General features: G+C 35.2%; 3 protein-coding genes across 3 annotated transcripts; 1 reads left to right on the forward strand and 2 right to left on the reverse strand.

Moving 5' to 3' along the window:
• Positions 1-2114: 2114 nt before the first annotated feature.
• On the reverse strand, positions 2115-3338 carry LOC131803955 (transcription factor Adf-1-like). Its single transcript, XM_059125960.1, has 4 exons — positions 3182-3338; positions 2982-3117; positions 2779-2923; positions 2115-2716 (listed from the first exon to the last, which is right to left on the reverse strand). Exons 2-4 carry the CDS (start codon positions 3112-3114, stop codon positions 2284-2286), a joined length of 711 nt encoding a protein of 236 aa, XP_058981943.1. The 5' UTR covers positions 3115-3117; positions 3182-3338; the 3' UTR covers positions 2115-2283.
• A 1929-nt stretch (positions 3339-5267) lies between these two features.
• Positions 5268-6168, forward strand: LOC101894970 (protein LLP homolog). Its single transcript, XM_005180116.4, has 2 exons — positions 5268-5552; positions 5621-6168. The coding sequence occupies exons 1-2, from the start codon at positions 5373-5375 to the stop codon at positions 5873-5875; spliced, it is 435 nt and encodes a 144-aa protein (XP_005180173.1). The 5' UTR covers positions 5268-5372; the 3' UTR covers positions 5876-6168.
• A 3488-nt stretch (positions 6169-9656) lies between these two features.
• On the reverse strand, positions 9657-13471 carry LOC131803972 (syntaxin-17-like). Its single transcript, XM_059125991.1, has 2 exons — positions 12693-13471; positions 9657-10578 (listed from the first exon to the last, which is right to left on the reverse strand). Exons 1-2 carry the CDS (start codon positions 13015-13017, stop codon positions 9965-9967), a joined length of 939 nt encoding a protein of 312 aa, XP_058981974.1. The 5' UTR covers positions 13018-13471; the 3' UTR covers positions 9657-9964.
• Between the last annotated feature and the right edge of the window lie 1052 nt (positions 13472-14523).

Genomic DNA, 14523 nt, shown 5'->3' on the forward strand with positions numbered 1-14523 from the left:
CTGCAGTTTTTGTTTTTTTTTTTTAGTGCAGGCACTTTTGTTATTATATCAGCCGTTACATTTCCTCATTCTCCTCTTCGGTGTTGCTTACTTTGCGGTTTTAGAGTATTAATTAATCGTTTAATTTTAATATAACCGTTCCATTTTCAAAAAAATAAAATCCGTTAAAAATTCTGTTAAAATCATAAACATACCGAATGTATCCGTTGTATTGGGGTATATACGACGACGTAGACCTGCATAGGCAACATTTGTCATAAGCCATTAAAATATTCAAATGCGAAACTTAAAAAAATTAAATTACCGAATGTAGTTACCATGGGGGCTATACGAAGAGTTGGACCTGCACAGACACTTTTCTGTCTAAGGCTGCAGTATCTACTACGAACTTCAAATACCAAATTTGAAGCGATTCTAGTGATTAATGTCGCTAGAATCATCAAAATACCGAATGTCGGGAGGTACCGTTATATGGCGGCTATACAAAGACGTGAACCTGCACAGACAATTTTCTGTCATAGGTTGTAATATCCATCACGAACTTCAAATTCCAAATTTGAAACAATTCCGGTGAATAATGTTGCTAAAGTCATCAAAATACCGAATATCGGGAGGTGCTGTTATATGGGAGCTATACGAAGACGTGGACCTGCACAGACACTTTTCTGTCTTAGGCTGTAGTATCTATTACGAACTTCAAATGCCAAATTTGAAACATTTCCGGTGAATAATGTCGCTAAAATCATCAAAATACCGATTATCGGGAGGTGCTGTTATATGGGAGCTATACGAAGACGTGGACCTGCACAGACACTTTTCTGTCATAGGCTGTAATATCCATTACGAACTTCATATACCAAATTTGGAACAATTCCGGTGAATAATGTCGCTAAAGTCATCAAAATACCGAATATCGGGAGGTACCGTTATATGGGGGCTATACGAAGACGTGGACCTGCACAGACAATTTATGTCTAGACTGTAAAATCCATTACGAACTTCAAATACCAAATTTGAAACAATATCCGGTGAATAATGTCGCTAAAGTCGTCAAAATACCGAATATCGGGAGGTGCTGTTATATGGGAGCTATACGAAGACGTGGACCTGCACAGACACTTTTCTGTCTTAGGCTGTAGTATCTATTACGAACTTCAAATGCCAAATTTGAAACATTTCCGGTGAATAATGTCGCTAAAATCATCAAAATACCGAATATCGGGAGGTGCCGTTATATGGGGGCTATACCAAAACGTGGACCTACATTTTCAATACTAAAAGTCCTGCAGACATAATATTTGAGTGAAATTTTATTAACCTACTCCATTTTGTTCGGAAGCTAGAATGTTTTCCACAGACGGACAGATGGACGGTCATAGCTAAATCGACATAGAATTGAATGCTGCTCAAGAATATATATACTTTGTGGGGTCTAAAATGTATATTTCGAAGTGTTATAAACGGAATGACAAACTTCCTATACCCTCCATACTATGGTGGAGGGTATAAAAATGGAAAAATATACATGTGCGACTCTCTGCCCGGCCCTGTTTTAATATCCAAAACAATTAGACGCAAGATACAACATCGCCATACCCATAAACATAACCGCAATCAGATTTCATTTCATCGATCAGCGGTACCATAACCATAAACAGCTTTTATTTATATATGTAGGAGCAATGTGAGACTATCTTAGTGTTCCACCCGATTAGCAATATGAAGACATCACCACAGATACAGCCAAATGTGTAAAATCCTAAACTGAATAGGCACCATTCTATACCATTCTTTATAGCTATGCGGGTGGGAGCCAATGGAAGTGAAAGTGGTGGTAGCATTTTTCCTGTAATGAGATTTGGAGAAGATTTTTTTGGAATATCGCCTGCCACTACCATCTCTCTAGCCCTCTTTCGTTCACATTACAACTCTTCCCACATTATTTCATGGAAGATTGTATTTTCCCTTAAAAAAAAGCTATTAAAGAAAATACCCTTGGGATTTTAGTGACAAGTTCTAAGGACAAGAGTGGAATTCCAACCAAAAAATGCCAAAAAAAAAAAACTCTTCTGTTAGGAAACTACTTTACATTAAAAATTACTATATTTCAAAATTCATATTCCACTGTATTTAATTCTTAAATTTAATAGGTTATTACATATATAATGTAGTAGTGGTTCATTTTATGACTATATTATTTGTACTTTGATTTCAGCATCAGAGATAATTTCTATGAATATAATTACAATGCATTATAATTAAATATTTTTTTTTTTTTTTTTTTCATTCCCGTTGGTCTTCGTCAATCTGCGCCTGCATAACAATATCCGTGCAACGACGAATCACAGCAGCTTGGGTGGATTTTTTCATTTTTGAAATTGCCGAGCATATCATTGTACCAAAACCGCATATCTCCAAACTAAATTCTTCTCGGTGTGCCTTTCGTGTAGATATTTCCTGAAATGTTTTTACTGTCTCCCCTATAGTGGTGTCCATTTCGCCAAGCTGTAGAGAGGACTTTCGCTTTTTTATCCGTGACGTTGATGGCCAAGACTTAGTGGGCGAAATTGAATTTGATTGCATTGGAAACGTTGAAGTTGATTCTTCGGAGTCAAGTTGAACAGATTGCACAGGTAAAACACAAGATGATGACGACGATTCGTTAAGAATATCTGGTTTAATGTCGGTTTTCAATATTGGGGCACTTTGTCGCATGCTGTAAAAAAATATATACTTTCTTGACAAATTATGAATCTTAATACTAGTTTATTTACTAACGGTCGGGAGATAATATGACTTCGTAGAAATTGCAGACTTTCTAATAGGGCCCACTGCTTTCCACTTACAGAGGTGTTTTGCGGATTTCGTATCTCCTTGCTGAATCGCTCCCTCAAATTTCCCCAGCGTTTCATAGCTATAGTTTCTATTTACAATACAGGCATTTAGTTAATATTTTAAAACCAAAATAATGTTACATTTACCATCAACGTCCAAATTATTGGCAACTTCAATCCAAGCTCGTCTTTTTTTCTCCCTATCCTTGAAGTCTTTGTGAGTTTTGTCATACAGGCAAGGACAATTTCGAACAGACTCAATTAGCTTTTTGTCATCCATTATCTGGAAAAATATTCAAAGAAGTGTGAACAGAAGTGCAGGCGAAAATGTTTATGTTTAAACTTACCAATATCAGAACACAATAGAATAATTACAAATAAATAAACAATCGTTTGCTCTGTTATGGTTACGGCAGAAAACTAAAGTTCAATTGATGTCTATGTCCGTGGCCATGGCGTTATGGTATGTCTCCATTATACATTATTCAATCCACCACCATAAGATTGGTTTGAACAGCTGTTATATATGGTTATGGTTATGAATGCTTAAGGCTCTATTAGACGAAATGTTTTCAAATTTGCACAAATCGTGTAGTCCATGGATGTCATTTCACTTATGATCCTTAAAGACTGGCTTAAAATGTTTATGTTTAAACTTACCAATATCAGAACACAATAGAATAATTACAAATAAATAAACAATCGTTTGCTCTGTTATGGTTACGGCAGAAAACTAAAGTTCAATTGATGTCTATGTCCGTGGCCATGGCGTTATAGTATGTCTCCATTATACATTATTCAATCCACCACCATAAGATTGGTTTGAACAGCTGTTATATATGGTTATGGTTATGAATGCTTAAGGCTCTATTAGACGAAATGTTTTCAAATTTGCACAAATCGTGTAGTCCATGGATGTCATTTCACTTATGATCCTTAAAGACTGGCTTAAAATAAAATGATAGTCGAGAACTACAAAACTAATAAGATATGGAACGTCGAAAATAATCTATTATTTATTACATTTGTAAAATAAATATTATTTTAATTTTTATTGAGTACTTCAGATAAGGGTTGCCATATTCGATTTAGAAAATTTGTTTTACTATGGAACAAGTAAAATAGTATCAGTAGGTTTTTCCGACAGACGTATATCCCCAGCCTTGAGTTATGATTATTCAAACTGTTCACTCTTTATGAGGTAAGTTCCGAATCAGTTGGCCAATATTGACCAACTCGTAGATTTTGACTATATCGACTACTTCCTATACTTTGCATGAGTTATGTTTGGAAAATTTGGAAATATGTGTGAGGTAACAGATAAAGCAGACCGAAGTATTCCGTTTTTATACTTCATCTAAAACAGATAAAAATATTGTTATGTGCCAAATTTGAAGGAAATCGGACATTTATATCCAATTTTATGCAAAATCATAAATTCCGATAAATTACATATTCGTATCAGATTTCTGCTTAAGAGAAATATATAGCAAGTAGTAAAGAATCGACGATTTGTTCCGCAAGTTGTGACAGATATAAGTAATGGAAATTGTGACCCTCTGACGGTGAGGTACCTTAGGGGTTGGCAGATATATAACATCTTCACAACAGATCTCGCGTCAGCAAAAATACTTGGAAATTAGAAGAGAGTTGGATACTTATTTCGTTCTCTCTGAGCGTTTTGTTTGTTCAAAAATCTGGAACCTTTTGTGGGGGCAGATACCAGAAGAAATAGAACGATCTCTTACATCTTTATAACAGATCTTGTGTTAATGGAAGTATTGAGATGTACCAAGTCTGAATGGAATCGGATGTTAATTTCGCGTTTTCTAAGCTTCATGGATACTCAACATTTTTCCCCTTTGTGGGGGAAGTACCAGAAGGAGTGGAGTCGATATATTCCATCTTCACAGCAGACCCTGTGTTAGTAGAAATAATGGGATGTGTGAAATATGAAGAGAACCGGATGCTTATTTCGGACTTTATGATCGTTTTTGTTATTCAAACCTTTGACACTTTGTGGGATATGTACCAGAAGGAATGGTCCCATCTCTACCATCTTTATAACAGATCTTGTGTTGATGGAAATATTGAGATGTACCAAGTCTGAATCGATATATTCCATCTTCACACCAGACCTTGCGTTAATTAAAATATTGTGATGTGTGTAATTTAAAGACGGACATTTGCATCACATTTTATGAGAGTTATAATTATTCAAAATTTTGACCCTTTGTGTGGGAGGTACTGGATGAAGTGGGCCGATATTGTCCACCGATTTTAAACTACATTTCTTGTTGTACCATAAGTCTACCCATTCAAAATGAATTCATTTATTTTTTTGTCTGTGTATTGTAAGCTAATCTGGCAACGTCCACTTTGACATGGCAACACTGTTAAAGTGTGGCAGCAACAACTGTCAATTAACATCTGTTGTTTTTATTCAAACGCCAAACAACACAACACGTGTTTATTGGGAAAAGTTGGATATTTCCGAAAAAATATAATAATTTAGTTAATTAATAAAAACGAATCAACATGGGTCGTACAAATAAATCCCGTAAGCGACGCGAAGAAAATAGCAAAGCCAAAAAGGCTCGCTATGAAGTCAAGGAATTGGCCCGGCTAAAGAAAACTCTTGGCATAATGGACACAGACGAAGATATGAAAGAAATCGCAGAGGTGGCCACGGTCAAAACTGCCAAAGAATTGAAAATGGTAATTTATTCCTATAATAAGAAGAATTTACAATAATATTAAAGAATTACATTTTCCCCATATCGTAGGAAAAGAAAACAAAAGAAGAGGAAGAACTGACCCATGAACTACAGGAGCAACGTGAAAAAGGTGAAAATGTCACCGTTGTCAATGAGAAAACTGGCAAGGTTCATGTCTACAATACAAAGACTCTGAAAGATCAACATGGTTCCTATCCACCGTGGTATAAACCCAAGAAAACAGCCAAACGTATACGCAAGATTAATCATTCCCGTATGAAGCGATTCAAGCAAACATGGACTGTAACAAATGTCCCACTCTAATTTTCTCTGGGGTTTTTCACGACGCCATTCATCGTTTTACCATTAAGCTGTGAATAGTGAATTTAGATTGTAAGTTTATTTCTTCTATTCAACACCGTTAAATGTTTATGGATTTTATAAACGTTAATTTCCATAAGGGTTTGAAATAATTTTACAAGCAGAAATCATCTTGTTAGGCTAAGCTAATATAATTTATGAAAAAGAAAAAAATACAAATATAAAGATTTGTATTTCCATCCTTTTTATAAAATAAGATATAACGTATCTTGAGTAAATAAATATTGAGACATTAATATGCTAGTATTTTTAGAACTAAGGAAGAGGCGACTTCGACAAGATATGGCCCAGAAATAGGTGCAAATGCAATGTAATTTTGTATCGCGTAGATATGAGCCAGTTACTCGCTGCAGTGGTCTATAATACCTATATGTGGGCTATAATACCACCTATAAATAAGAGTTAGAAATCAATCAGGAAATATGTACCAAAACCTTCGATATTTTTTGCATGGAGGTCTTCTCTTACAGGATTTAACAGATATGACCCATATTTTGTTCCGATATGACCCATATTTTGTTCCAATGATTCTAGATGTAACTAAATGCTATTATTATTGTATATATGTTATTATTTTAAATTCTACAAAGTTCAGAAGCAATATATTGGAGACCCAAAACATGTTTATCCTGGGGACCCAAAACTCTTTTGGGGTACCGACACATTTTATATTTACGTCAGATATATGGTTGATAGAAATATTGAGATACAGGGTGAGATACTTGTGGGTTTCGACCAGCTTCGAATGAAGACAGTCACATATACCGATAACGTAGGGGACTAGTGACTATTACACCAACAATAAGCTATTATGTCAGCTCCTTCAAAAAATCTATCGTCGAATACAGACAATCACATATGCCGATAACGTAGGGGGCTAGAGACTATTATACCAGCAATAAGCTATAATGTCAGCTCCTTCAAAAAAATCTCTAATCGAAGAAGAGGGAAGAAGTTGAAGAAGGGTATTTAAGACCATCTCTCTGGTAATCTTAAGGAGAAGAACAAGTTCTCTTCTATCACTCAGATAATCATATATAAAAATCGTAGAGGATATACTAATTGGTCGCTGCAGTATCAGATGAAACAACAATTTCCCGGACTACTGTAAACTATGTGACGATGAAGAAGAGATAGAGACTAATGAACATCTGCTTTACAGATGCCCCTTGTTATCCAACAAGAGACATAGACCATTTGACAGGTGGAGAATTGAAACTCCAACGTTCTTCTCAGACATAGATCCCCACTATTATTTACAAATTTGCGTAGGGCATTTCCTGGCTGGACAGACCACCCTGCTAACTACACTTTTCTCTATAAATCTTTTCTTCTACCTCTCGCTTCTATATCTCTCCTATCCTTAAAACTATTATTTCTTCTAAGATGAACACAATGGAAGGTCTCCAAGTGAATCAGTTTCTCAATTCGCTCATCTTTAAAACAAACCATGTTGTGAGAGTTATAATTGTTCAAAATTGTGAATTGTGAGGAGGTACCAGAAGGCATGGGCCGGTAAGTTCCTATGTTTTTTCCGTTCCCTTCCATTGTACAAAGTTGAAAAAATCGTCGGAAATTGTTTTGCATTTCATGAGACTTATAGTTATTCAAAATTTGTTTCATTTTATTAGCGTTTTGATTCTATAAAACGCTGAACCTTGTGGGGAAGATCCTGCGCAAAGCTTGAACCAAATCGGATGACATTTTCTTGTTCTATAAGGTAAATTACTTTCTGTGACTATTTTGAGCTTTTATGGAGGAGGTATCAGAAGGAGTGGATCGATATTATCAATTTCCAACTCCATCTGAGTTTGATAGAACAAGTTAGAAAATATCAGTCGAGTTTGCCGACAGACTAATACCCTCAGTCATTGCTCGATTATTTAAATATATTTTGACTTCTGTATGATTATTCAACCTGTTGACCCTCTATGGAGTGGATTCTAAAGGAATGGGCAAATATTGTCTATTTCGTATCGGACCTAAATAAATACGATATAAATATGGGGTAACTTGGTGAAAGGTTGGTAACTTTACATGATACATGTTTTAATTTTTAGAAAATGTTAAAATGGGCATAAAGTACCTCATCTAATACAGATAAAAATATTGGTTTGGGCAAAATTACAAAAAATCGAACATTTATATCCAATTTATAGGAAATCATAAGTTCCATAATCATCTCAGGTTTCTGGTTGAGAGAAATATTTAGATATAGCAAATCGTTGTAAAGAATCGCTGACTTTTTTCGTAAGTTATGACAGATAAAAGTATGGCAAATTATCACCCTTTGTGAGTGAGATACCAGAAGGGTTTCACAGATATATATCATCTTCACAACAGATTTTGTATTAGCAAAAATGTTTGTGTGTGTGAAATTTGAGAAGAGTTTGATGCTTATTTAGCTTTCTTTCAGCGTTTTGTTTTTCACCAGAAGGAGTATATTCCATTTTCACAACAGATCTTGGGTTTGTAAAAGTATTGGGATGTGTGAATTTTGAAGATAATCGGACTCTTACATAACATTTTATAAGAGTTGTAATTTTTCAAAAATTTTATCCCTTTAGGGGGGAAGTACTTGATAGAGTGGACCGACATAGTCCATTTCCGCACCTGACCTATCACTGAGGCAAATATTTGATTGATTTGCAAAGTTGGAGCAAAATCGGATTATTCTTTCCCTTTCTGTGCAAAAAATATATATATATTTTTTTTAAAATTTCGACCTTTTTGTAGGGGAGGTGCCAGGAGTGGACGCATATTGTCCATCTCCGAACTCGATCTACGATGTTCGAAGTTTGGACCAAATCGGATACTCTCTTCGAGAGTTATCGTGCGCACCAGCCAGACAGACTGACGGACATCGCTAGATCGACTCCAAACGTTCTGAAACGAATTTGGTCCAAAGAGATTTAGGGTTATTATTTCGACTAGACACGTTTTGACCGTATCAAATGATATATACGCTCTCTGATATATACGCACATCTGGTTTCAAGTTGGTTTTTTTCGTTCAAATCCATTTTGCGATTAATTATTTGAACCAGTCAATAAACCAGCGTCATAGGCAAACATGTGTAACATTTAAGCTAGAACAAATAAAAGTGCGAGGGTTAATATAAATATCACTATCATTTAATGCAATTACGCCATTCATTGATATTGTGTTGACCCATATTTCTACTGACCATTCGTTCTCAATTGTAAATAGGATTGTAGAAAAAAGCAACAACAACAAATCAAAGAAAAATAACTTGTTTTTCTTTCTAAAAACAAATAAAACAAAAGGCATTTTTTTTGTTTAATTGCTATTAAAAGGGAGCAATGGTGGATACACACATTCTAACAAATATTTATTAAAACTTTACAACATGGAATTGATTGACGATATACACAGCGGGGGGATAAAATATACACAAAAGTGGAAACAACTTAAAAAGCTTATACAAAAAATGTTTTTATCATGTAAGCTTAGTTTGCAAATTGCTCACTCGCACTATTATAAACATAATCTGTAAATATGAACATTGCTAGGTAACTTTATAAAAGACAAATATGTCTTTGTCTTGGTTTAATGTATGACTAATCTATTTATTCAATTGCAACTGCAATAACAACAAATGTCTACTACAGGGTTGGTTGGATTGTAACTACTCCTCTTCTGGAAAAGGTATTGTATTTCAGTTCCCTACCTTGTAGATTTAAAATAATCGAACATTGGAATATTCGTCTGCTTTGTATGTATGTAACTCGCTTGTTTTTTTGTATGTTTGTAATATAATAAATATGACTTAGGAGGCTAATATCAAAAATTAATTGTAAAAAAAACATTAGTTCCATAGTAGAAATTGCAAACACGGCATGGTTATTTGATCTACTGTAGGCTACAATAAGATTTAACACTGCACAATACACCGGTGGTGGCCTGAGCCACTGGGTCCAAACGATTTGCAGTCGTTCCCTGAAAATTCATTAGCTGACGCGTTGCTGCCGACCACACTGTCATTGGTTGATGATGATAATTCTCCATTTGTCAGTCTTCCTTTTTGGTCATTTCAATTTCTTCCTGTGTTTGTTCGGAATTCTCCAATGTTGCCTGCTGTTCTTCTTCAATGTTACCCTGCAGTATGGCGGGATTACTTTTTAAAACACTGCCGCCTGTAAAACCTAAAATACCACATCCCACAGCAGCCAAACCGCCAGCCTTAAGGCCAGCCACCAAACCAATTGGGCCACCAACACAAGTACCCAACAGGGCTCCCATTACAGGGTACATTGCCTTCTTGTAGGACAGTGCTTTGCGTAATGCACTCTCCCCGGCCTGGACATTTTCTAGAGCTTCTTCGGCATTATCTGCTATTGCTTGCACACTTTCGGCTTGCTGGTGAACTAGTTCACCCATATTATGAAACATGCCATTTAAATCTCGTATTTCTTCTTGTAAATTCTGCAATTCCTCAAAACAGGATTGTCGTTGTGCTAAAATGTGTTCCTCTTGTGAGAAATTAGTGCGTATTTCTGGTAGTGTTTGATGATACGCCTGGGTTTGGCCTATTTCAACGGTGTCATTTAAATGTTGTTCCACATCGTCTTCTTCGTAGGGACCTTGGGAGCGTAATGTGTTTGTAGGAGATTTCAGTTGTAATTCTGGAAAAGAAAAAATGGAAATGTTTTATTTTAATTTTTACAACAGATAGCAGTGAAGAAATTAGCCAAATTGCCAAGATAACTTAAAATTCAGATCCTTTCGTGTTGGCAACAAATTCTTTTAGAGATAATTTGGGTTCCAGGGTAAAAATATTACGAAAAACGAAATTTCTGGTTTCAAATAACTTCTTGTGGCATAAAATGGAAAACTGGATGCAAGGTATCCAAGTCTACCTGGCCACAAATTTCGAGAGTACAAACCAATTCTCTTTCCTCACTTAGATAGTCTGAGCTAATTAACCGTAGTATAAGATTTTTATACCCTCCACCATAGTAAGGAGGGTATATTAAGTTTGTCGTTCCGTTTTTAACACCTCCAAATATACATTTTAGACTCCACAAAGTACATATATTCTTGATCAGCATAAAATTCAATGTCCATTAAGCGATCTCCGTCCGTTTGTGGAAATCACTCTAGCTTCCGGACGAATTGAAGTAGGTTGATAAAATTTTACTCAAAAGTATATTATGACTGCAGGACTTTTGGTATTGAAAATGGCCATGTCATTATCACATTTTGGTTTAGCCCCCATATAATGGTACCTCCCGATATTCGGTATTTTGATGAATGGAATGGAACGGAATGGTTTCAAATATGATATTTGAGGTTGGTATTGCATACTACAGCCTAGGACAGAAAATTGTCTGTGCAGGTCCACAAAGATACATCCCTATTTTTGGTATTTTGATGATTCTAGCGACATTATTCACCGGAATTTTTTCAAATTTAATATTTGAAGTTCGTAATGCATACTACAGTCTAGGACATAAAATTTTCTGGGCAGGTCCACGTCTTCGTATTTCCCCCATATAACGTTACCTCCCGTTACATTGTTCACCGATTTTTTTTTCAAGTTTCGGCAAGTAATGGCTTATAACAAATGTTGCCTATGCTCGATATTTTTAAGACTTTAACAGAATTTTAAACGGATTTAATTTTTTTTTAATTGCCAAATTCGTTCCAAATGGCGAGGTGTACTCAAAGTTCGGGCTGGTCCAACTTACAGTTGTTTACTTGTTTCTTTCAAAATAGAATAGCAATAATAGTAAACTGTTTGAATATGAAATAGGTAGATGTCCTATGTTGTCCAGCAGGAGACAGCGATTTTATTTTTTTCTCAAATGAAAAGTTAAAAAGTATCTGTCGATTTTGCCAGATTTTTGACAGATGTACACCTCTATATCCGTTTAATATATGTTGACTTGCATTATAATTATTCAAACTGTTAACCCTTTGCTGGTGTGTTCCGAAGGTAAAGGCCGCTATCTCGCACCAGATCTTGTGTTGGTAGATATATTGGAATGTGTAAAGTTTTGGTTACTTAAAATGTTGACCCCTTTTATAGGGGATGTACCAAAAGATTGAACCGCTATATCCCATCTTCACATTAGATCTTGTATTGATAGAAATATTGGAATGTGTGAAGTTTAAAAAGAATTGAGTGCTTTTTCCGTATTTTATTAGCGCTTCGGTTATTCCAAATGTTGACCACTTTATGGAAGAGGTACCAGAAGGAGTGCATCGATATATCCCATCTTCACACCAGATTTTGTGTTGATATAAACGTGTGAATGAGTAAAGTTTGAAGAAAATTTAATGCTTATGAGAGCTTTGGTTGTTCAAAATATTGATCCTTTGTGGAGGAGGTATGAAAAAGGCGGTCCAATATTGTCCAATAGCACAACTAACCTTGAATTGTAAAAATACTAGGGCTTGCAAATTTGGGACAATATTCGATGGGGCTTTCACTTTTTATGAGCTAAATTATTTTTTTTGGAAATTTTGAACTTTGGAGTGGAAGGTAGCCGAAGAAGTTGAACAATATTGTCCATTTGTAAACTATACCGAATACCTTTTTGACTGTTGCTAACGGATTTGAATAAATGAGTTGTGCGATTTCGCGTAAAATATATTCTTTCATGGCAACCCCAAGACAATTACACACATCTATACAAAAGTATAAACTGACTTGCCCTTATCGACGAGATCATTCAGCTATAAATTTATTGTTAATTATTGAAAAAAAAATAACAATAAGCGGACATTGTCTTACCCAAATATTCTTTCATGCCATCGAATGCCTTTTGTTTCCCCTCCTCCATCATGACATCGAAGCGTTCCAAATCATCATCCCGCACCTTTTCTCTCAGCGCATCCATTTCGAGTAGGAGATTTTTAATTTGTTTTATTACCCGCATGGCATTGATTTCTTCTTTTTTGATTTTGTTCCAATCGCCCAAGGCCAGGCTCTTCTCAATGTTGCTGTGATGGTTTTTCAGCAGGCCCAAATGATGAGGAATGGCCATGTCATTAAATCTTCGCACAGCGATTTCCGCCTGCTTTAAGGGAATTTTGTCAATGGCTGGTGTCATGGTCATAGACAGGTATTTAGTACTCCTTCTCAATTTTTGTTTTTGATTTGAAATGGCTAATAGTTGATTTCTTTAAATCTTTATGGACAAGTCAAGACTGTAAAAAGCTTTGATGTTAAAGTATCCGCTGTTCACATTAAGCAATTACTGCGACGACACAGTCACACAATAATGATTTGATCGATTTCACTTTTAAATATTTTTCCACTTGTTATTGTTCAATTCGCCTTTTGTTTGTCTCCTCCTGCCTTTTTATTGTCCCCTCCAAAGCAATTGTTGTTTTTCTTCTTTTTTGTTTATTTGTTTATTTTATTTTGTTTATTTCGTTTATTTTCCGTGTAATTGCACATTAATTCTTATCGAATATTTTCGTCTTGTATTTTTTCTTTATATTTTGGTATTTGTTTTCTTTGTTTTTGTGTGGTATTCTTTGTTTTTTCGTTGCTTTTTTTCATTTCACATCTCAATAACATAATAAAGTGAAGTTGGCTGTGGTTTAGACATCTGGGTGGATGGACAACAATCAGCTGATGAGTGTTTCCTCTGTGGTTATATACTGACGTATCGTACAGCGTCATTTTCGTACCATACGAATTAAGCAGTAGATTTACACCAAACATATTTTATACCCCCAGTCATATGATTTTCTCCATAAAAAGACAAAAACAAAAGACTTAAGAAGCAAACGCTGATGTATAAAAAATAATCAAATAAAATATTTTCAATATTTTTTATGCCCTTAGCCATATGGCTTAAGGGGGTATATATAATTTTATACGGCCAAATCGAAATAACGGTTTTAGACACTAGGTCTCTTTGACCTAGTCCGTTTCAGGACATTTGGAGTCGATCTAGCGATGTCCGTCCGTCTGTCTGTAGCATCCGATTTGGTGCAAACTAGGTACAAACGAAATTATCAAAAAAAAAAAATACTGTTCAAAGAGAGAAAGGATAGTTGGATGTTGAATACCCATGAAGCTCATAAAAAGCGAAATTAAAATGCGATTCCATTCCAGACTTGATACATCTCAATATTTCCATACTGTGGAATACTGTATTTCCGTAAATGATTCGGTATTTTTGGGATTCTAGAGACAATATTCACCAGAATTTTTTCAAATTTCGTATTTGAAATTCGTTATTGATACTACAACCCATGGTACAATGATATCAAGGTAGGCCTATGATACCATATGATTTTAATTTTTTTTATTTTCTTGGCTTAATATGTCATCTTTATTTGTTTATGTATGTGTTTTCTTTTACTTACAGGCGATATCCGAAGTACACAAAAGGCGAACTTCTGACTTTTTTATGCTGATTTCGTTGACGAATATAGCCAAATATCGTAGACAAGCAAATCATATAGATGAGTGTAAATTTGGAGATACAGAGGAGACTCTTATTTTGGAGATGATCGCAAAATATTTAGGGGTTCAAATGAAGCAAAAATAGAAAAAATTTCCTGATCAAACAATTGAAGCCAATAAACACGCCTGAGAAGAGAGTTAA

This window comes from Musca domestica, unplaced genomic scaffold, assembly GCF_030504385.1.
Source record: "Musca domestica strain aabys unplaced genomic scaffold, Musca_domestica.polishedcontigs.V.1.1 36, whole genome shotgun sequence".
Classification (NCBI taxonomy): domain Eukaryota; kingdom Metazoa; phylum Arthropoda; class Insecta; order Diptera; family Muscidae; genus Musca; species Musca domestica.